Raw genomic sequence first — 23343 nt, forward strand, 5'->3', positions numbered from 1 at the left:
TTTTGTACATTCCACTGACATCTGTAAATATATCTTCCATTTGAATTTGCCTTATCAATTTTGTGTACCTATATCTATTTAAGACTTATATATCAAAATGTGTATTTTAAATTGGAGATGGAGAAATAACTTCACTTTCTGCAATTTGCAATTTGTGCAATTAATATACATGCTATCATTAGTTGAATTAGTAAGCTCTAGTTTCAAAACAGACTTTTTGGTACATTAATAATTGCTATAAAAACCTGTTCTGTGGAAAGATTATTCTATAAAGTTTAGACATGAGTTATAACTTTAAGTATAGATTTTATGTTTATAGGAAAGTAACCAAGTGAATATGAGAGTATCATTTCTTTTTTTTTAAGGTTTTATTTAATTATTTGACAGACAGAGATCACAAGTAGGCAGAGAGAGAGAGAAGGAAACAGGCTCCCGCTGAGCAGAGAGCCCGACGCGGGGCTCGATCCCAGAACCCTGGGATCATGACCAGAGCTGAAGGCAGAGGCTTCAACCCACTGAGCCACCCAGGCGCCCCGTATCATTTCATTTTTAAAGAAAGTAAATATATATATAATCTGCCACTTGTCTTAGAACACCAAGACCATAGCCCAGTTTGTTTCACATTCTTACTGCTATTTGAGAATTTGAAAAGACTACTGCTTAATTAGTAGAATCTTCTCTACCATATTTTCAGAAGGATAAGAAAAAAGTAGCATGCTTTCCTTCCTTCTTCCCTCGCTTCCTCCCTCCCTCCCTCTCTCTTTCTTTCTTACTTTTTTTTCCAATGATACATGTAGATAAATTAAAATACCTCTCTTCTGTACTCTTTTCTGGGGCACATTTAGATGGATGTATGAATATAAAATAGGGAAAAGGAAGAATGGAATACTTTTACATTCTTTAATAAAAAAATAAGAGTAGTTTAAAAAAATGATTGTTATAGTTTCCTTTATAAATTATAAATTCCAAACATGTATTTTCATACCCATAATGTAATTTTTTAATGCATTAAGATGGGCTGATCTGTCTGGGACTTCGGTCAGTAGTGGGAGGGAGTACGGAGCCAGATTCAGCTTATGTAAGTCTCTAGCTACTTGCCTCACAGACAACAACAACATAAAAAATGTGTCCATATGTATTTGTGAACATAAATTAATCTGAAATAAATTATTAAAGCTTTTTACAGAATGGTATCAAACTATTATAGCTTATTAGACCAAAGGATAGCAGGGTCCCCATTCAGAGTCCAGAAGTCCATTGCCACACACCTCTAATATATGTAATGAAGGCTTGAGAAATAGTCTTATCTTCTTGAAAAGGCCCATAATGTGAGTGAACAATTTTGATGCTTAGACTAAATCCATATCAAAAGAATCAACCTGCTTATAAGACTGTGCTGAATTGGATTAGCCTTACAAAAATAACATCTAGGAAGCTGGATCTGGTAATACTTTACAGTTATTTTATATGAGTTATTTTAATTAAGTGTTGATGATGATAGAATATGTAAGATGTATGGGAGATAAGCTACATATTTATGCTTATCAGCAGAATGCGCTAGCACAAGTATGTCATTTTGTGAGCTAAATTAGTTTAATACTAGTTGGAATTAAAATGTGTTAATCAAGAGTGTCTTATCCACTGGGGTGTCAGTAATGTCTGATGGAGGTTTTTATGGAAAACAGAAAAGAAACTAAACAAATTAAGATATATGAATTGTAAAGTAACTTTGACGAAATTTATTTGATGTATAATTTATGCTTCATTACTTTTCTACAGAAAACTCATGAAGCATCTCATGGAATTATAAAAATTAAAATATGTGAACATTTTTACTATATGAAAGATGGCTGTGGTGAAATGCAGAAGTCACAACACTAAAGATTTTTCAAAATAATATTCTCAGTATTATTTATTACTGATAGCACATGAGTTCAAGAAAGCACAATTAAGAAAGAAGATTTACTTCTAAGTGAAATAGGGAATTGAAAAATAGAGAATAGAAATCTATCTAAGAAAATCTGAGGTGTCTGGGTGGCTCAGATGGTTAAGTATCCAGCTCTTAATTTTGGCCCAGGTCATGATCTTGAGGTTGTGAGATCAAGCCCTGAGTCAGCTCTGTGCTAGGTGTGGAACCTGCTTAAGATTCTCTCTCTCCCTCTCCTTCTGCCCTTTCCCATCTCCTTCTCTTAAAAAAAAAAAAAAAAGTGAAATATATAAAGGAAGATCTTGTACAGTAAAGAGAACTGAATTAACTAAAAAATGGTCGCAGAGCAAGTAAAAGGAAATTTAGTGTTTAAAGGAATGTTTATGCTTTGGGTAAAATCTTACAATCTTATATTTTTATTACCTTTCCAGGACTATAAAAAATAATTAAAAACTGCCATATTTAACATTTCCAGAAATTTTGTTGGGGAGAAGTTTTTCCCTTGCAAGATTCTAGAATATTTTCATGTCATAGAATTGTTTCTTACTTATTCCCTTTGTCTGCTTAAACGGTACCTAAAAAATTTCAGGAGAAGGATTAAATCTATCTAAGGCCATAACTGCACAGGTCCAAGTGAGCTGGATGTTTGGTCAACATGTAGTTAATATAATATTTTTCCTGCCTGTATGTCACTTTGCAGCTTATGCTTTTGCCTAAATGGTGACAGAAGCAGATTTTTTTTGGCAAATAACCATTTTCTTAGATTTTGGATTAGAGATGGTTATGGGCTAAAGACAATATGATAAGACAGAATGTTTAATGTTCTTACTAAAATGCTGAGCCTTTTCTTAATGGAAAGAAAATACATAGTCATCTTTGACATGACTGAGGATTCTCTCTCTCTGAATAGATTTCAGTCTAAAAAAATGAGGAGGGATCCTTTGTGTAAGCACCGCTCTGTAGGAGACAACTGAGAGCTGACCTGCAGTGAGGAATTGATAGCCCTTCTCAAGGCTGGTCTTCGCTTCAGGAAAAGTTCAATTAAAGTACCACACTTTTCTTTTTTGTTTTGCCAACTCATATGTAAATTAACCTGACATCCTTTTATACCAAAAACTGGCTACTAAGTACTTCCAGTTTGTAAAACTAAGGAACATTTTTGTCAAACCTGACACCCCAGAAATAACAAAAGAAACCTGAATGGAGTAGGAGGGGGTAAAAGGCCCTATTAGTCATCTCCATGAGAAATTCTCTTAGATGTTGTTGATAGGGATATTGTAATTATAATTCAGCATCTTCTTGGTGTCAACACTTCGTTCCTTACTGTTTTTATTATGTCCTCTGGAAGATATAAATTATCCTACTGAAGCAAGCAGGGTTTTCCCTTCTATACATAATTGATAAGCATGTACTCACTAAACAAACCAGCTAATCCTGTGGCTTCCTGTTTATAACAGCAAGAGATATCACCTATTTTTTTTTTAAGATTTTATTTATTTATTTGTTTGGGAGAGAGAGAGGGAAAGAGAATGAATGAGCAGCGAGGAGGGGCAGGGGCAGAGGGAGAGAGAGAAGGAGACTCTCCACTGAGCAGGGAGCCCAATGCAGGATTCAATCCCAGGACCCTGTGATGGTGACCTGATCTGAAGGCAGACGCTTAACTGACTGAGCTACCCAGGCACCCCGAGGTATCACCTATTTTTAACAAGGCACATTGGTTAGGTGAGAGTTCATGCAAGAGAACCAAACTTCATTCCATCTTTGGCTGTTTTCTTCCATCATGTTGTTCATTCACTTAGTCAATGAGCCAGCTATGGAACCAGCCAAATATTTATTGACTACAAGTCTGTACATTCTCTCTTAGAATGTGCTAACTGCTTCCTTTCCTTCCTCATGAACCTCATTGTAAGTTATCAGATTATAATGAACAGTTTGATTATAATGATGATACTCTTCTAATACCACATTCATTTATCACCATTCTTTTTTTTTTTTTAAAGATTTTATTGATTTGACAGACAAAGATCCAAGTAGGCAGAGAGGCAGGCAGAGAGAGAGGAGGAAGCAGGCTCCCCGCTGAGCAGAGAGCCCGATGCGGGGCTCGATCCCAGGACTCTGGGATCATGACCTGAGCCGAAGGCAGAGGCTTTAACCCACTGAGCCACCCAGGTGCCCCCATTTATCACCATTCTGTTCTCATCTTCTATTGCCTTTTGGCATGTGACTTAAAAACACTAATAAGTGGACTAAAGACAACATATATTATCAAAACTCTACCAAGAATATGTAAGAAAAGAGAGCTAGAGCTTACTAAATTGATTTTATTTCAGTTGTCACATTTCTTTTAGTTCAGTGAATCAAGAACACATGCTATGTAATGCTTTATATGCAAATTAACTTGCTTACCTGAAATACAACTGCCTTTTCAGCTTTTTCCTGGTTGAGTGGTAGCAAGGGTAAGGAATTCTGCATTAAGTGAATGGTTGCACAGTTGCTGGGGGGCCGAGGAGGAAGTGCCAAGTCAGGCAATTTATTTATGGTCAGTTGGTCATAAGAATGAAGTATGTGTACCTGCCTTCATTCCATAAAGGTATTACTGTAGCAAGATGTTAGCTCTATAAGAAAACTAAAATGCCAATTAAGAAATTTGGTCTTTAGTTTCCTTTTACGTAAGGAGGTTGACCTAGTAAACTCTAAAAAGTAAAACTTTGTGCTATAAAATACATCCAAAAATTATATCCAAATAAAATTTTATAAGTCAGATTTTATTATAATTGTACGATATAAAACTTTAAAACTTCAGTTGAGTAATTCTGTGAGGAGGTCATTTTTTAAGTGAGCATTTTTGAAATTCTAGTCAGTTCATATTTTCTAAAACTTGGTAATTGTGTTCTTTCAGTCATTTTTAAAAGTTACTATTTTTTTCAAAATTAGAAGCAAATTTCACATGAATAATTTTTCTCAGAAAAGTTCAGTTACTTTACATTAGGTAAGTCCTGTAAAATTGTGTTTTAGAACATACCTCAGACTTCTAAATGTTACATTTGTCCATTCCAAAGAAATTGATGTTTTTCTTCTCTTCTTCACTGATTTATTCTAAATTGTGCTAATAAAATAAAATATAGTACATAGGAAATTGTATATGTTACATATAAAATAGTATATAGAAAATGCTTAAGTGGCATTTTAAAGAAACTTATTTTTAATGATTTTAAATTTTCTTTATTATCAATTTATTCTCTGAGACTAATATTTAAAGACTTTCTAGGGGCACCTGGCTGGCTTAGTTGGTGGAACATCTGACTCTTGATCTAGGGGGTTGAGTTTGAGCCCCAAGTAGGGTGTGGAGATTACTTAAAAATAAAGTCTTTAAAAATAAATAAATAAAGAGTTTCTAAAGCCATATTGAGATATTTAAAATAAGATATAAGGTGATTTGGGCACCTGGGTGGCTCAGTCAGTTGGGTGTCCAACTTTTGATTTTGGCTCAGGTCATGATATTGGGGTTGTGAGATCCATTGCTGTGTGGAGCTCTGCACTGGTTGTAGTGCCTGCTTAAGATCTCTCTCTCCCTCTGCCCCCCGCCTTGACTTTCTCCCACTGGAAAAAGAAAGAGAGAGAGAGAGATAAATTGATTTATATATTGCTTCATCAACTTTAAGAATTCTTGGAAATACCAGCTTTATTTTATGGATTAATTACCTTGACGTTAAGATAATTTCTTGCTCTGGGGTGCCTGAGCCTGTTGCTCAGTCGGTTAAGTGTCTGCCTTCACCTCAGGTCATGATCCCAGTGTCCTGGCATCGAGTCCCATATTGGGCTCCCTGTTCAGTAGGGAGCCTGCTTCTCCTTCTGCCTCTCTCATGAATAAATTTTTTAAAATATTTAAAAAAAAATTTCTTGCTCTGATATGGTTTTGTGTTCTTTCCTCTGAAGTGGGTTTCCTTCATATCAGGGCCCACATTATACTGCAGTGCACTGAGTCCTGTAGGATAACGGTATGAGCAAAGTGCTAAGAAGTCGAAAGAGGAAGAGCCTATAGAGATTCTTCAGAGAGGGAGTGACATTTAAACTGGCCCTAGGGAGATCAGTAGAAATTTACTTGGCAGAGAAAGGAGAATATTGGGTAGTCTCAAGAAACAGAATATTCTGGTGAATAAATCATGGTTATATGTTTTCTAAAAAAAACTATTAAAATGTTAGAAAATATTATGGTGACTGATGGTAGCTGCACTTGGGAGCATAGCATACTGGGTAAACTTGTCGAATCATTGTTGTACACCTGAAACTAATATAACACTGTATGTCAGCCACACTCAAATGTAGTTAAAGCTATACTAAATATATATATATATATTTTTAAAGAAAATATTACAGTTAACATTTGAGCAATGTGTCACTTAAGATGTATAGTTTGATCATAGATATTAAAGGAAGCTAGGGCTTAAACTGGTTCTTAGTACCTATAATTTCAGTGTAAGTAAATTATTTTATTTTTTTAAGTTGAATATTTATATATATATGTCCTCCCAAAACTCATCTTGAATCAACAATAACACAAAGGTTCACAGTTGAAAGAAAATCAGTTCCCCTGTCCCAATGCCCTTAAAGCCATAACTGAAATACTCAAGCTCTGTGCTTCTCTACCTTCCTTCTGCTTAAAGATACCACATATTTCTTTATTTGTTTAAAAAATATGCTGAATGCCTAGTATGCACTAAGTACCACATTAGATGCTATGGCATCAGCCTGTGAGAAGCTCCCAGTCTAGACTGGAAATCAGATTACAAGTATCACTTGGATCTTCCCCACTTCTGTAAAAGAATAACCTCAAGCCAAAAATTGGGGATTTATCTTTGATTCTTCTCTTTTTCTCATTCCATATATCCAGTGCATTTTCAAATCTTGTCAACTCTTCTTTCATGAATGTCCTTAGTTTTCCTCTTTGATCCTGTATTTCTACAGCCTTTACTTCTATTTTCTTTATTTCTCAGGATGGGTAAATTGTTTATAAAATGATTCCATTGGGAACATTTGGGATCTTCAAGAAGGAAAGAATCATGCTGAGCAATCTAACTTCAACCAGAGTGAGGAAAGAGTTGGTTCTTTCTAATTCCTAGGGCATTGAGATAAAGCACTAAGGGTTTATGAAAGATCAAATAAGAAGACACAGACTACCTTCCACTAGCAAAAAAGGGCAAAGAATAAAGGAAAATCACTCTTTTAGGGAAGCAGAAGTTTAAAATTCCATGAATAATTCTTGGTATAATGGAAAATAATAATCCTTTAAGACTGAATGACATTCATTCTGAAATAAATTATGATTCTGAATGGTATGAGCTTTTCTATAAAAACTACTTAGAGGAAATGAGATGGACATTTGGTTTGTATTTCTATTAGACTTTTTTTCTCCCCATTCATTTAGTCACCAAATTTTATTGAATTCTCAGGCTCTGTATATTTTTTTATTCCTTTCACTTTGGGTTATTCCATTTTGGGGGCCAGATAGCTGAAACACGTAGAAAGGAGAATTTCTGTCTATAAATGTAGTTTCCATATGTCAGAATACAAACAGTGCTACTCATTTTATCTTGTGTTATAAAGAACCTGACTCCATGAATTTTGCCTTATTTGGAAAGCTTTTTTCCAAAACCAAAGCATAGCGTTGATTTTCATTTCTTCATAGCACTACATGTTCTATCAAGTCAGGGTGATGTAATTATAACTTCAGATGGAAGGCACCAGATTGAAATATGATTTTCTGCGGGCTTTCATTGATACTTTGCCATTTGGTGAAGAGAACATTCTACTTCTTCACATTAGTGGACTGATAGAGAAAGCGGTTTTTCCAGAAGATTGCTTCTCCTATTAATTACAAGACAGGAACCTTAAAAAATCTTAATCAGAGGGCAGTGATTTTTATCTGCCTGTTCACTGCAGTGCCCAAAACTAATATTGAACTAGATATTGAACATACATTTGTTAAATTAAAAAATTGCTAGTATATCTTTTAATTGATAAGTTCAGTTTTTTGTTTTTTATTCTTCCCATTGACCTTTGATCTGAACAAAGTGCATCATTGCTGGAGTATTCTTTTTTCTTCTTTAACTAGGTTTTCCTTTTCTCTGAAAAGTATGGGAATACATTTCTCTAGCTCCTTGATACTACTGGTTTGTGAGTTAGGAACATATGCCTATATCTCCACCCCTACACTCTTCAAATATTTATAGCTATTTACAGTATACAAATCTGTATCCTTAAGGGTGATGCTGGAGATAATTAACACAGAATCAGAGTTTTGTTTTCAGTTTTGTTTTGTTTTGTTCATTTTTCTAAGGGACTTTAGAGATTATCCAGTCCAAGTCCCTCATTTTATGGTTGAGAAAATTAAAGCCCTGGAAGGTTTTCTAGCCCAGGGCCCCTCTGCTAATTAGTTATTGCAAAACTAGAACCTAGGCCCTGACTCCCAGCCAAATATTTTTTTCACACACATTATAAATCTCTTTTTCAGGGTGAAGGCTTTTTCCAGTTAAAATATTGATTCACCATCGTGATACCTTCAGGCAAATATTTTAATGCTCAAACTATTTAAAAAAAAAAATTTCCCCCCCAAATATAAAGAATATTTCCTAGCCAAAAATTCTTTTGAAGAACCTGGTCTTCCCAAGCTATTAATGAAGAGTATGACATGTCTGTCAGTGGATACACTTTATATTATCAGCTGGTAACCTCTTAGATTAATATTTTGCTGTTAAAGAATTTAAACTAGTTTTAATATCTGGAACTATTCTCGAAAGAAAATTGGCTTCTGAATGGTGAAGTACAAATATTAGTTGAATATTCTCAGTTGCTAATATGCACACTCTTGTGGGTTCAGTTGTTGTGTCTATACCTCAAGAGGTAGGCAAGTGAGGACCTATGTGATTAACTGGGTAACTTAAGGTAATGATCATTCTGGATAGTAACAGCTTATGTTGTAACAGCACTAATCTGATCTCAGCAGTGCTTTACCCATAGCAGTCTTTGTATTTTAGATAAAGGTAGTAGGCTTTTATTCCAGTTAACTAGATTTTTGTCATTTTTCCTTTAATTGGATTGATACAGATGTGAATTTATAAGTGGTTTTTTTTCTTTTCTTTTTTTCCTGCCAAAACCACATAAATTTGAACTTGGAGGAGGGCATAAAAGAGGAAATAAGTGAACTAAAGAGAGAATCTTTTTCTCTCCCAATCTTCCTCTACAGAGGTCTGTAGCTTCCCAGCAACCACATGCTCTGCCTCTCCCACCCCGTAGTCCCGGAGGGTGCCTCACAGTCAGATAGGAGAGTATGACAATCCCATTAAAGTATGTTTAGTCACAGTACAATCGATTAGAGAAAATTTCTCTTTTCAGATAGTCCATTATATTAATACTGAAAACATCATTTTACATTCAGAGGGATATGCAAATCTCAAATGTTCTATTTCAGATAAGGTCCATCTCAATGTTTATCTCAGCATTTGGTATTTAATAATATTTTTAACATAATTTCTACCTCAGATTCCATTTCAAAGTGAATTATTAGTAACCTATTTTTATTTCTCTTATGTTTCAAAAACTAAATTGATATACTGATTAATAAACATCTCATAAAACATCACTTTGTAAAAGGAAGACAAATATCCCAAGACCAATGATACAATATATAATTACCAAATTTTTTTAATGAGTTCAGAATTTAAAAGGCAGTTATGAAATCAGGTGATTAAAAATAAAGCCGAGTGTGAATTTTGGGATAAGCTTCTAGTTGGCAGTATAGTTAACTAATTCTGTTTGAAGTAGAGTCTAGAAAGGGTAAAAGAGAAACAATTTTGATCAAATACATGAAAATAAAATATTCTTCAAGTGTTAAAATTGGAAAACCCACTGAAGTTTTATCAGTTGGAGGTGACAGTTTTACCTGGATAATCTAGTCTGTCTGTCCATTTAAAATGATCTCCTCATTAACATAAAGATTAACACGTAAAAACATGTAATAATGGTCTAACATGAGAACACTGAAAGCAAAAAACTGAATTGCTTGTTTAACTCTAAAGTTCCTCTTGTTGGTTTGTCAGATCTTCCAAAAAATATTATAGAAACAGTCCATTCAACATAAATTTGTTAGGATTTTATTTTTCAGATGCTACTTTTTGAAGATAACCCTGTTTTAAAAATGTAGCAAAGAACTGCATGCTCATTTTCTAAAATGTGTATAGAAAATATGTTATGATTGTGGAATTTAATTATGTGAAGTACTATAGATTTGGCTTACCCAAGCTTCTATTAAATTGATCTTTAATTTATATTACTTCACTCTTAATATTTTACTTTATGATATTCAACCATTTAGAGTTGATAATTTACTTAATGTTACATGTAAGGAGTGATCTTAAGTTTAAGTAAATTATACAGTGTGACATAATTAAACAAAATCATGTAATTTTTCTGTAAAAATGGAATTCTGAATAACATTAGGAATATACTTTGAAAAGTTTGATGCCTGAATCTGAGTGACCAAAAATATTCTTCCACTCAACATTGGACGATAATTGAAATGTTATTTTTAGGATATTTTTCAGATGTTTTTCAGTCCGACAGAGTCAGCACATTTTAGCAGAATCTGATTTATCTAACAAGATAAATTGACTTGAATTTTAATGTAAAACCAGTTTTTTTTTCTTTTGTTAAAAGTACACAGCTCATAACCTGCTAGACTCAAAATACACAAATAAATTTCAACTTTAAAATTTATAATCAATTTTGAATTATAACAGACATTTGAAAAAGGAAAGCCAAAGCTTTTTTCACCATAAAAAACCTATGGAAGAGAAATTTCTTTGCCATTTTAAACAAGTATGAAAGAAAAAGTGAAGAAATTCTGCAACTTTTTAATTATTAGAGGAAATTGATAACCAAGCTGAATAATTGAGTCCAAAGTATATGTTCAGAACCCAGTTTATGTAATGATGTGGCCAATAAGCTTCTTCCTGAAGTCTTTGTGAGATTCAGGTGCCTAAATTCCTTAACTTTATTTATTTTTTTTGGCCATTTAAATGTCATTATCTTAATAATAACTAACATTTTTTAAAAATTTGCTTTAGTTACTTTAGTCATCTTTGATGTTTTTATATTCTTTTTAGAAAAAGTTCCAGATACTCCAAAAATAAAAAATTGGATTGTGTTTTTTCTTAAAAGCGTTTATTCTCCTGAAAGAAACCACATGGGGAAATAAGTTGATTTATGTTTTGTATAATTCGAAAAGTCTTTAAAACAGTTTATTTTCAGATCAGTATTTTACATTGTGCTGTTTTTTTTGTTTTGTTTTGTTTATTTATTTGTTCTACTTCAATAGCCTTTTATGTCACCTCGGTATCCTGGAGGTCCAAGGCCCCCGTTGAGAATACCTAACCAGGTAAGATTCATGCGCTGCTTATGTCTGTGGGTTTTGTTGCTGTTGCTTTTAAGAATCAGTAAAGATTTTTTAAATGTCATTAATATTTTTTCCTAGAAAAATACTAAATTATCCTTTCTCCATCCCATTGAGTATTACTTCTGGTAATACGTAATCTCCTTTAAGGACTGGCAAACTACTGTCCATATGTTGGCTGACTGTTTTTGTAAATAAAGTTTGATTGGAAAACAGCAACACTCATTCATTTATATATTGCCTGTGACTTCTTTTACACTGCAGTAGATTTGAGTGGTCATGGGAGACCATATGTAGCCTGCAACCCTCAGATACTTACCATGTGAATCTTTACAGAAAGAAATTTGCTGAGCCTTGAAGTCTACTGTATACTTTGAACCTAATTATGTATGTGTGTGTGTGTAAATATAAATATATATATATATATGTAAAATTTTGGAAAATGCTCGGTACTGTTATTTAAAAGAGAGCAATAAAATTTTTTCTGAACATATTTTGCTTTATTTTTTATAGAATATAGTTTCAATATCATGGTTATAATACTCATATCAGTTTTGCCCAATTATAATGATATACTGAGAATACAATTAGCTGCTTCTAGAAGGGTTAGATCTATTAATAAGTAAGTCATTAGCAATAGATCTTCCAATTTTTTTTTAACCTACTCGAGCTCTGAGATTTCATAAGCTTTTATTCTCAAGTAGTATTTTTTCTCAAAGCCTGAAATATTTATTTGCTAAAGACAATAAAGCACAATCTTTACTTCCAAGGAGTTTATAATTTAGTCTTCAGATACAGAAAATGTACATTTATATAACACAAGAAATTAAATGCTTAATTTTATGGCATATTTATGTAGAGTGATTGTTTTGTTACTTTCTTTAATTCTGTTATTGTGTGCCTCAGCATTTTCCAGGATCTAAAGTAAGCCCTGTTATTCCAGTAAATATTTTCTCATTCTTATTGTCTTTCTATCTAAACTTCCTTCCTGGCCAAAACTGCAACAAGAGAGTTGAGCTTCCTAGCATATTTGATAGCAACAGAGTTCTGTTTCTCCTCTCCTAACTCTTGCTGAAATTATGCAGTGTCCTTGAAGTGTCTCAGTTTGCTGGTGTTCTCTGCTTCTTGTGCACAGCAAGGAATGCCGGCACCCACGTCTGCCCCCAGGGGAGAGCTTTAAACAGGCAGCAGTGCCGGATCCTCTCATGGTTATAGTGCTAGGAGTCCTCACATTAGCAGCTGGAGGAGCTTTTCCCTTCAGACTGAATCTGCATTCAGTACATAGGGCCAGGGAAACATGGCATGAAATAGAAAAAGGGACTGCACAGATGCCAAATGTTGCAACATATGGAAATTTTGTTTTCTCTGTGGGTGAACCTGTGTGTATTGACAGTCAGATCTACTTGTATAGGTGATGGAGTCTTTAGAATTTCCTTCTCAGAGATGGAAAGTTGTATCTTTCACTGGAGTCTTCATGATGTTTCAGATGCCCTATCCATAGCCTTGTATGTTATGTAGATCTAATAGGTTCCTGAACATCTGAATTAGGGAAATGTGAATTTCTTGTACCAGTATGTTACTAAAATTTTTTGACTCCATGTATTTCATACCAATGATGACAATCTGATGGGATTATTGGATCTGCATTTGGCGTTGTTGAAATGCCTGCCATGTGTAAAATACAATGCTGGGTTCCATATCTACCGAGACTCCTAAATTGGAAAACACACTTTGTGGAAGAAGAACGGGTTGTGGTAAATGTAGATTGTTTGAAACTTTTTTTAAGAGCAAGTACGTGATGTCTTTAGATTTTTTAAAGAGGCAATTAAAATTTTAAAGGTAATAAAGAATTGTGATTCAGGCTCTTTTTCCTCAAGAATTTTAAACAGTGTTTATTTAAGTGTATTTTAAAATAATTATACTCTCGTCCAAGTGGCTCTTTTGTCCACTCACCCCCCCCCACACTCATTTACATAGTTAAGCTTCATTAATTCAAGCATCTGTCTTTCAAATCTATAATAATTTACATTTATACTTATTTTTAAAAAGAATTTTCTGAGCAAATTAATTGTGTTAATAGTGTAAACATATTGTTTTAGGAAATGTTTAACCTTTTCAGGAGCATGACATTTTCAAGCAACAGAATGTTTCTTCAGTTTCATTATGTAGTCATTAAAGTAGAATTGGAAAAACTACTTTTGATGGTTAATTGGGATGTTGCATATAAAAACACAAATATGTTAAGTATTTTTTTGTTTGATCTTCATTTAGAATGATCATAACCTAATTAAAATTTGTTTTTCTGATAGAGTCTATCTAAGAAGATAGAGTTGAAATACTCTCCAATGGTGTTGACTAATCATTTTGAATATGTGAAAGACTTTCCTTTAATAAACAGATTTTTCAGAATTTGTAACTTCTAGTGATTAGACTGTAGATTTTAACTTAAGTTCTCCTGAGATGGTTTTTATGGTTCTAGACTAAATTTACAATGCTTTATACTAGATGTATATTTATAGGACTGAGTATTTGGAAGATGGTATAATACACTCTACCAAAAAAAAATAAATAAATAAATAAATAAAAAAAAATATATATATATATAGGAAGGGGTAATGGTCTCTAAAATATGGAAGAAAAGTAGAATTACAAAAATATACAGTAGTGCAAAGAATAAATATATATAAAAATATATGTAACATAGAAGTTAAGTCCAAAAAATATATTTGACTATACAATTTTACTGAAATTGGCTCAGCTGTCAGAATAGGTCATTGGTGTGCAGCATCTAGAACCTGGAGTAGAACAAGCCTTTACCCTTCTCTTAGATAAAAAATTGAATCAGAAAAGTTCACAATGTTTATTCAACACTATGCTGAGGAAACTAAAGCAGCCAGAAATACAGAGACAGTTAATGAGTGACACCAAGAATAAACTATGGATTTATTGAAACTATGGATTTATTGAATCCATAGAATTTTTAGTTTATCCCTTATTTCTGACCATTCCTGAAACTCTGTAAACAGGTATGTGACATGGTTAATGCTGTTGACCATTTTATATTCTAAAGCTTATACTGGTATTCTAAAAACACACTGTATTTGACCGTTCTACTGAAAGTCTCAAAGATATTTCTCCAAGAGTAGATGAGTAGTTAAATACATGATGACATATCCAAATGGTGAAATAGTATGCAGCTACTAAAAGGGTTGTTATAGAATTAAATTTTTGATAGAATAAAATGTTTATGATCTATTACCAGCTGTGAAGAAGTCACAAAGCCCATGTAGTATATCACCTCTTCTATATCACTGTATGAGCTCAGATAGTTTCCCCAGCTCACCACACACACATACACACATTTGTCAATGACTGTAAGGACTATGTCCTTTATTTCTGGATAATAGAATTATTTCTATATAAATAAAATAAAAAAGAAACTGATTTCTTTTTTATTTCTGCATTTTAAAATTTGCATCGAACAAGTATTTCATTTGGGAAGAGAAGAACATATTATTAGTTAATATATAATAGATAATATAATAAGTATATATATATTATATATAATAAGTATATAATAGATAAAAATAGATAAAAGTAAATATATTTTATTCTTCTGGTTATTCAGTATATAAGATTATCCTTCATTAATATTGAATATGTAGTTCTTACATGATAAAATGAAAAACATAAGGGATGCTAAAGATAGGCAAATCTTAAAAAAGATTTTTTTCATTACTTTTCACATAGGGAAAATACCAATAGGCATTTGAGCAGAAAAAAGTTGTTGGGATGTTTACTCATACACTGAAAGTAAGTTTACATATTCCTATAAACAAGTTACCTATATTTTAAAGTACACTTCATGTTCTCCTTTGAGAATAAATGCCATTTAGCATGTCCTTTCCCAATAATTTTGTCTTGATAAAATTTTCCACATGTAGAATTTTACTTTTATTTAATGATATCAATGTAAGAACTAAGACCTCAGCTGCATATAGAGAAGTATGTTCTACATTGAGTCAATAATAGGAGTCTTATAGCTGAAGTTTTAAGGATGACTATAGTAAATCTCTAGCTTTAAAAATTAAATATTGCACCTGTCTAATATAAATCAGTGATTTATAATGAAAGCATATAGTAATTTTTTTGGCCAGTTCAAAATATCCCTTTCTGTCAGTGAGATCTTATTTCTTTATTATTGTGATAATTACACTACTAATATATTTAAATGATTATTTGAAACAATTAAAAAACATTATTTTCTTACGACTTTGAATTATGAGTGTATCCTGGGATATATTACCTTTACAATTTTTACCTTGTAGAACATAGGAAATTCACAAACTCAAAATGTCTGACACAAAAGAAACTCATTCTCTTTCCAAAACCAAGAAACCTAAACATAGTCAATGCTGTACAATCTTGCATAAGTTATGTGTGTAGAATTTTTTGGTACAATGTTTACTTCTTCTGCCAAAATGCATCTTTTTAAAAATTTTTTAAATTTTTTATTAACATACAATGTGTTATTAGTGCCAAAACGTATCTTATTATCTTACAACATTTTTATCACAGATATTCCCTTTTTGGATAAAAGTCCAAAAAGTCCATTGCCACATATTTGATTGGAAATTTCACTGGGCTATACGAAATCTGTCTGAAAAAAATTCAGTCCTTTAACAAATACTTGTTGAGTTTTACTGTGTGTTAGGCACCATTCTACTTATAGGCATACATCAATAAACTAATGAGAACCCTTTTTCTTGTGGAGTTGTTATTCTAATTCCACTACCAAATAGAACATTTTTAAAAACTTCGTTAATTTAATTTTTTTAAGATTTTATTTATTTATTTGAGAAGGCTAGAGAGAGAGCACAAGTAGGCAGAGCAGCAGACTGAGGGAGAGAGAGAAGCAGGCTCCCCGCTGAGCAGGGAGCCAGATGCAGGGCTCGATTCCAGGACCCTGGAATCACAACCCAAGCCAAAGGCAGCTACTTAACCGACTGAGCCACCCAGGTGCCCCTAACTTTATTAATTTTAATTAAATGGCTGCATGGGGCAAAGGACTAGTATATTGGATGGTGTACTTGCAGTAGTTGAGAGCTAGACAAAAGAGAAATAAAGTAAATATATATCAAATGGTGAGTTGTGCTTTGAAGACAAATGTTTTCTGATACTGACTGTAATATTTCTATATTTTAACATCTTTTCTATGGATAATGCCTTTTTGCAGGAAAAAAGGTGTGTTGAAAGGACCTCATTTTCATTAAGCATCTTAGCATGCTTGTCCAAATACCAGCAATGTCCAGCAATGCACGACTTTGAACAAGTGACTTAACTTTTCTGGGCCTTGATTTTCCTACCAGTAGAATGAGAATGGACTCAAGTATTTCTAAAGTCCTTTCTACTTTTAAACTTTAATTAGATGATTCTACTTCATTTCATATAATTGAGGGGACCCATCCAAAATGTTGGTAGGTCGAAATTACTAACTGAATTATGTCATAAAAGCATTGATAAATTCACTATTTTTTTCATCATCGGTGAGCATTTAATCTCTCTGAGGAGACAATATAGGTATTGGTATTCAAGGAAATATATACCAGAATCTTAAGTTCCTAGAAGGGCTTACCACTGGAATCACATCATTTGTGAACTAATTTTTTTTTTATGAAGCAAGGCATTTTTTCACTTGTTTCTGCTTAAGTAAAATTCCATATTATTTCATTTATTTTAATCCTAGGCCTATATTTAGAACTTTGAAATATTTGACCCGATTTGACACCTTGGCTCTGCTTCTTACCAGTACTATAACCATCAACAAATTAATAAATTTATGAACAGTAGTCCCCCTTTATCTATGGAGGATATATTCCAAGACCGCCAATGAATGCCTGAAAACCACAGATAGTACCTGATTCTATATATGCCATATTTTTTCCTATGCATACATATCTATGCTAAGGTTTAATTTATAAATTAGGTAGAGTAAGAGATTAATAATAATAATTAATAAAAAATAGAACAATTAAAACAAACTGTAAAAATTATGTGAGCGCAGCTCTCTCTATTTCTCTTCCAAAATATCTTATTGTACTGTGCTCACTTTTCTTATGATGATGATCTCAAATGATCACATGCCTATGTGATGAGATGACGTGATGTGAATGACATAGGTGTTGTGGCAAAGCTTTAGGCTGCTGTTGACCTGACAATACATCAGAAGAGGGATCATATGTTTTAGGACTGAGGTATACCATGGGTTAACTAAAACTATAGAAAGTGAAACTCCAGATAAGGGAAAGCTACTGTATTAAAATTGGATTCATCAGGAATGATTAAAAATAACTTAAAAATAATAATTTCATGGGATTGTTGTAAGCATTGAATGAAATAATAAATTTAAAGAGACACAAGTGTATGTTACTATTGATATTATGTTTGTTATTATTAACTGCCCTCATTGTTAGTGTTATTTTCTCTGTCAGGTAAAGATGTTTTGTAGAACAAAGAATGTATGTCAAAATTTGTGACTAGTATACAAGTCTGAATGGAATGTGATTAGCATATTAAAAATATGAAAATATTAACCCACAAGATGTATAAATTTATTTTTCCTGATGTTAAATTTTTAAGGGATGTGGTGATTATGGCTTTGTTAGTGGGCAAAACAATCAATCATCTGGTAATCCCAGGACTGAAAAAAATCTTTTAAAAGTTAGAGTTCTGACCTACCAAAAGACAAATAATGATGAGTTAGATTTAGAAAAAAGACACTCTTTTTGAAAGACAACCTGATATTGATTGTAATTTCTATGAGATTATGCTGTATTTTTTTAAAAGATTTTATTTATTTATTTGACAGAGATCACAAGCAGACAGAGAGGCAGGCAGAGAGAGAGGGAGGAAAGCAGGCTCCCCGCTGAGCAGAGAGCCCAACACGGGGCTCAATCCGAGGACCCTGAGATCATTACCTGAGCCGAAGGCAGAGGCTTAACCCACTCAGCCACCCAGGCGCCACCGATTATGCTGTATTTTTAATACAGAGATGCCGGAGGGCGTGAAACACCCCCCCACACACACACGTCCCGGGAAGGAGTGCAGTGTGTCTGTGGGGAACACGGGCCTTCGCAGGCTCAGGAACCATCTCTTTTTTCTAATTGCACTATACTTGTCCTAGCTTCAGTCTGGAGATACTTAAGACCTCCATGGGGTCACAATCCTTAGACTTAGCAAGTCTTGCCTTATCTCTGGAGCTCGACGGGGAGAAATGTGACCATTGTCTGATGTCCATAGTTCATTTACTCTCAGTGGTTTCTTTTCACAGATTGTGTTCATCTGAACCATTTTATTTTTATTTACCAAAGTACTGTACTTGGCTATTTGCAGTGTTTTCAAAACCAAATGTTTCTTTTTTGTGTGTTTTTAATCTTCCATACTTGGTGCAATAGAAGCTGCAAAGATGTGCCACTTTATCTATGAAATGGAGTTTTGTATACCAATAAATTCTAGTTTAAAAACTAGTTTAGTTTTTTTGACAGTGTTGACTACTTCTTGCTTCTTAAAACCCTCTATTATAAAGCGTTGGTCTTTGGTCCACTTTCTAACTTCATTCCTATTCAGTTTCATTTTCCTTTCCTACATCTCCTTGGTATTTTTATTTTTTTTTTAATTTTTTTTTTTTAAAGATTTTATTTATTTATTTGACAGAGAGAGATCACAAGTAGGCGGAGAGGCAGGCAGAGAGAGAGAGAGGAGGAAGCAGGCTCCCTGCTGAGGAGAGAGCCCGATGCGGGACTCGATCCCAGGACCCTGAGATCATGACCTGAGCTGAAGGCAGCGGCTTAACCCACTGAGCCACCCAGGCACCCTCCTTGGTATTTTTAAAGAACTGTATTTTTGTGGGGCGCCTGGGTGACTCAGTCATCTGACTCGGTTTCTGCTCAGATCATGATCTCTGAGTTGTGAGATTGAGCCCCACATGAGGCTCCACATTCAGTGTGAAGTCTGCGTGAGGTTCTTTCTCCTCCCTCTTCCTCCCCTTCTACTCCTACCCCTGCTCATGTTCTCTCTCTCTTTCTCTCTCAATTAAATAAATAAAAACATTTTTAAGAAGGATTATACCTTTTATCTTTTTTCTTTGAAGTCAATTTCTTCCTTAGGACTTTATCACTGATGATTCCTAAAATTGCCCAGCCTAAATTTTATTTATTTTATGTCTTCAATAAATATTTCTCTGAGCCAATAGGCAAGATAGGTTCTATACCCCTTCAGAGTTTACAGTCTATTGGAGATGCAGAGAGGAAAACAGCCATGATTGTATTTAAGTTCTATGAAAATGAGGTATAAAATCCTATAAAAGCACATAAACAATCCTTACTTCCCCAGCTTATTAAGATATTCAGGAAGGAAGGAGTCATCCAGAGGTGGCAGAAAAAAGAAAAGGTTGTGGTTGGGAGACCTGTTATATTGAGCAAATAAATACACTGAGCAAAAAAGTAAAAAATATTGAAGACAATGGAAGTCAGATTTCTCACTGTAGGAGAAAGTATTTACAAACATAAAAAAGAAGGAGGTTAAAAATAATCCTGAGGTTTTACTTTGGAATTTTACCTGTTGACTTGGTGCTGGGAAATAGGAATTTATGGCATGGGTATGTACCCTCCTCACACACACACAGATATACAGTTAGTCATAGATGTATATGTGTGTACATTCACAGATTTTTATTATTATAATTTTATTTTATTTTTTTTTTTTAGTGCAGCATCTACTGAGAGGGCCAAAAAGCAGTGTACCAATTTAAAATGAGCACTCTGAGAGCTCAGATCTTGATGTCTAAATGTGTCCTTCACTAGAGGGAATCAGGGCTCTGGGCCCTTTGGAGTAAAGTCTGTTTTCAGAGCCAGGCTAGAAAAAAATATGAGGTGAACTTGGAACTTTTGTCCAAGGAAGAAAATACTCAAAATATGATGGAGATGTGTCGAACGTCCATAAGGACTTGAAGAGCCTCCTGCTGGCCAAATCATGAATATTTGAATACTAAAATAAATGATAATAATAGATTACAACCTATTGATTGAAATAGGAAGGAAAGGTGGACAAAAAGTTGTTCCTTCAGTGGAATGCCAACTAAACCACATAAAATGATAGACAAGGAATATCTCCATTTTACAACTATCCTAGTGCTTAGGAGTTGTCAGTGGATGCTGGTGGGTAGATAATTGATTGACGAGGAATGGGATACTGACAATCTTGGAATAACTCTAATACTAAAAGTAGTTAATTACAGAGGGGAAAAGTAATGATCCCATGGTGTACAGACCTGATGAACACCAACACAATCAGATGAAAAAGGTTAACATACCCTGTCATGGGACGAGTGAGCATCATGTGCCTTTGAAGGAATTCACCAAGAAGAGCACAGCATCATTTCTTCAGGAATCTTTGTAAGAAAATAGGACCTGAGTTGGGGTCATGAAAAAGCATCAGAAGATCATCCTTTAGAATTGAAGACCCAGATTCTAAAACTGCTGAGGACATGACAGGGAGAGACGAAGGAATAATTCCTGCTTGGAGAAGGGTGAAGAAATACAATAACTAAATGCAACATGTGTTCCGTGAGATCCTGGCCATAGAAAGTAAAAAGAAACATGGTGGAGACAAATGGCAAATATGGTTGAGGTCTGTGGAGTGGATGGTAGCGTTGTATCAGTGTGGGTTTCCTGTCTTGAAGCATTGTGTTATGGTTTTGTACAGGAATATCCTTGTTTAGAGAACTGTATTCTGCAGTACTCAGAAGTGATGAGGCATAATGTCTACAGCTTGCTGTCAGGTGGTTCTGAAAAAGATTGATGATAACAAGTGCATATAGAGAGAAGGAGAAGGGGTGATTCAGGGGCAGATGTGGTAAAATGTTGACAGTTGGGCAATTGGTGTCAGAGTCTATGGGAATCCTTTGTACTGCTTGTGGAATTTTTTGTAAGCTGGAAAACATATATATATATATATACATAGTTGAAAACAAATGGGAGAACTTATCCCAGACTGGGTTTATATGGAAGAATTTTGCTAGGAACCGATCCCTAAACTGAGATCTTAAATATGTCAACAAGGGGCACAAAAAGATCTGTGAGTTCCTTAACATGAGATATTGTTTATTTTTGTTTACTTTTGTTTTGTTTTTAATGGTTGGCATTTAGATATTGATTTAATTCATGAATTGAAAAAACCTGAGGAAAGTTTAGTTTAGAATGTTAGGGGCAGCAGCAAGAAATAACCCTGGAAAGATAAGCAGGGAATGGATCATATACTAGTGTATGTACTCAGTGTGGTTTTAAGAAAAAAATTAAAGAATTACAAAAATGGCTTGAGAAATGGCAGTTCTCTACTGTATCCCAAGTGATGATGATTAAGAAAACAGTTCTGATCTGGATATATAAACTTTTCTTACTAAATTTCTTTTGAAATGTTTGAAATTTTTCACTAGGTAGACACGATTTATTCTGCTTTAAGTTAAATTAGTGAATCTTACAGAAATTTTTGCCACTTGTCAGGATTATGTGTTCATGTGACTGGATACATGTTTGGTCCAGCTCTAAGTGCTGCTCCGATAACTGTTAGAAACTTGTGGTTCAGGACATATCTAGTATCACAGCCTTCATAAAATAAACCCTGTCTATTAATCACTCCACCTTTTTCACTTCTGGTTCTCTTTTTTTCCATTCAGCCAAATCAACTGAACTTAACTAGAGTATTATTTTTCTAAATGGTTTCTTAGGGAAAATGTAACAACAAAAAAAGTTTATTGGCCCCTTGGCATTTTAGTCCTGCTGCCATTACAATGCCAAATGAGTAAAATAATCTGTAGAAAATAGAGAGATTACATTCAAGAAGCAAAATTCGTTATTTCAGTACCCATAGTAAGTTAATTTGAAGGTAAGGCATTGTACTTCTCAGATGAAAGAGGACAATTTTGCCTAGATTTTTGTTTCTAGGAAGTACTTATTTACAAAATTTAGCAAGGTAGAATCTTTTTAGAACTAAGAACTTACACTAGGTATGTAGAGCTATAAAATTTATAAATTAATGTGAAATATAAGAAATCTGGTGAAATACTATATGTATTCTATAATTATAGGAATTTTAAAGGAGAATTGCTAAAGCACTTATTTTGTAAATACTTAGAATATTTTTTTTGTTTTGTTTTACTAAATATCCTAGGCACTTGGAGGTGTCCCAGGAAGTCAGCCATTACTTCCAAGTGGAATGGACCCAACTCGACAACAAGGTGACTACTTTAAGTTAAAAGTGAAATTGATATGCAGAGACTCAAATAAATCTTTAATTTTTAGGGACAATTTTATTTGTATTAATCTTCCATAATTATACCAGTTACATTTTTATAGGTAATATGGCCAAATGAGTTATATATTCAGCTAACTCTTTTTTTTTTTAAGATTTTTTTTATTTATTTTTTAAGGTGGGGGGAGCGAGAGAGAACACAGGTGGGAGGCTGGGAGAGGGAGAGCAAGAAGCAGGGAGTCTGACACTAGGCTCCATCCCAGGATCCTGACATCATGATCTGAGCTGAAGGCAGACGCTTAACACACTGAGCCATCGAGGCGCTCCTCAGCTAACTCTTAATTATGCATGATATGATGATGGTGATCACATAGGAAACCGAAGTATCTTATGTATCTAAAAATCCATGTTTTAACTAATAACTGCTAAAACCTTTTATATAACTTCTAACAGGTGGGAATTAAAATGATTATTTCCTTTAGGATTTCTTATGCCTTTTTCAGATAGTTAGTACATTTGAAAGATGAGCAGGAGGAAAAGAGGATGCTAAGTAACCAATGACTTAATTAATTTAACAAAAATCAATAATCAGGACCTTCCAACAGAGCTATTTAGGTACCACAGATGTGTGCGGCTCTATTACACTATTCCGAGGTAAAAG

At 33.8% G+C, this 23343-nt stretch overlaps 1 protein-coding gene across 4 annotated transcripts in view; it reads left to right on the forward strand.

Moving 5' to 3' along the window:
- SSBP2 (single stranded DNA binding protein 2) overlaps nt 1-23343 on the forward strand; it is a 296195-nt gene that overhangs the window by 222985 nt on the left and 49867 nt on the right. For all 4 annotated transcript variants that reach the window (XM_004759144.3, XM_004759145.3, XM_004759146.3 and 1 more), the window contains 2 exons: nt 11301-11360; nt 22602-22668. In XM_004759144.3, coding sequence (XP_004759201.1) covers nt 11301-11360; nt 22602-22668 — 127 coding nt within the window. The remainder of the gene's footprint in view (nt 1-11300; nt 11361-22601; nt 22669-23343) is intronic.

This window comes from Mustela putorius, unplaced genomic scaffold, assembly GCF_011764305.1.
Source record: "Mustela putorius furo isolate JIRA1106 unplaced genomic scaffold, ASM1176430v1.1 tig00537350_pilon_pilon_pilon, whole genome shotgun sequence".
NCBI classification, from domain to species: Eukaryota; Metazoa; Chordata; class Mammalia; order Carnivora; family Mustelidae; genus Mustela; species Mustela putorius.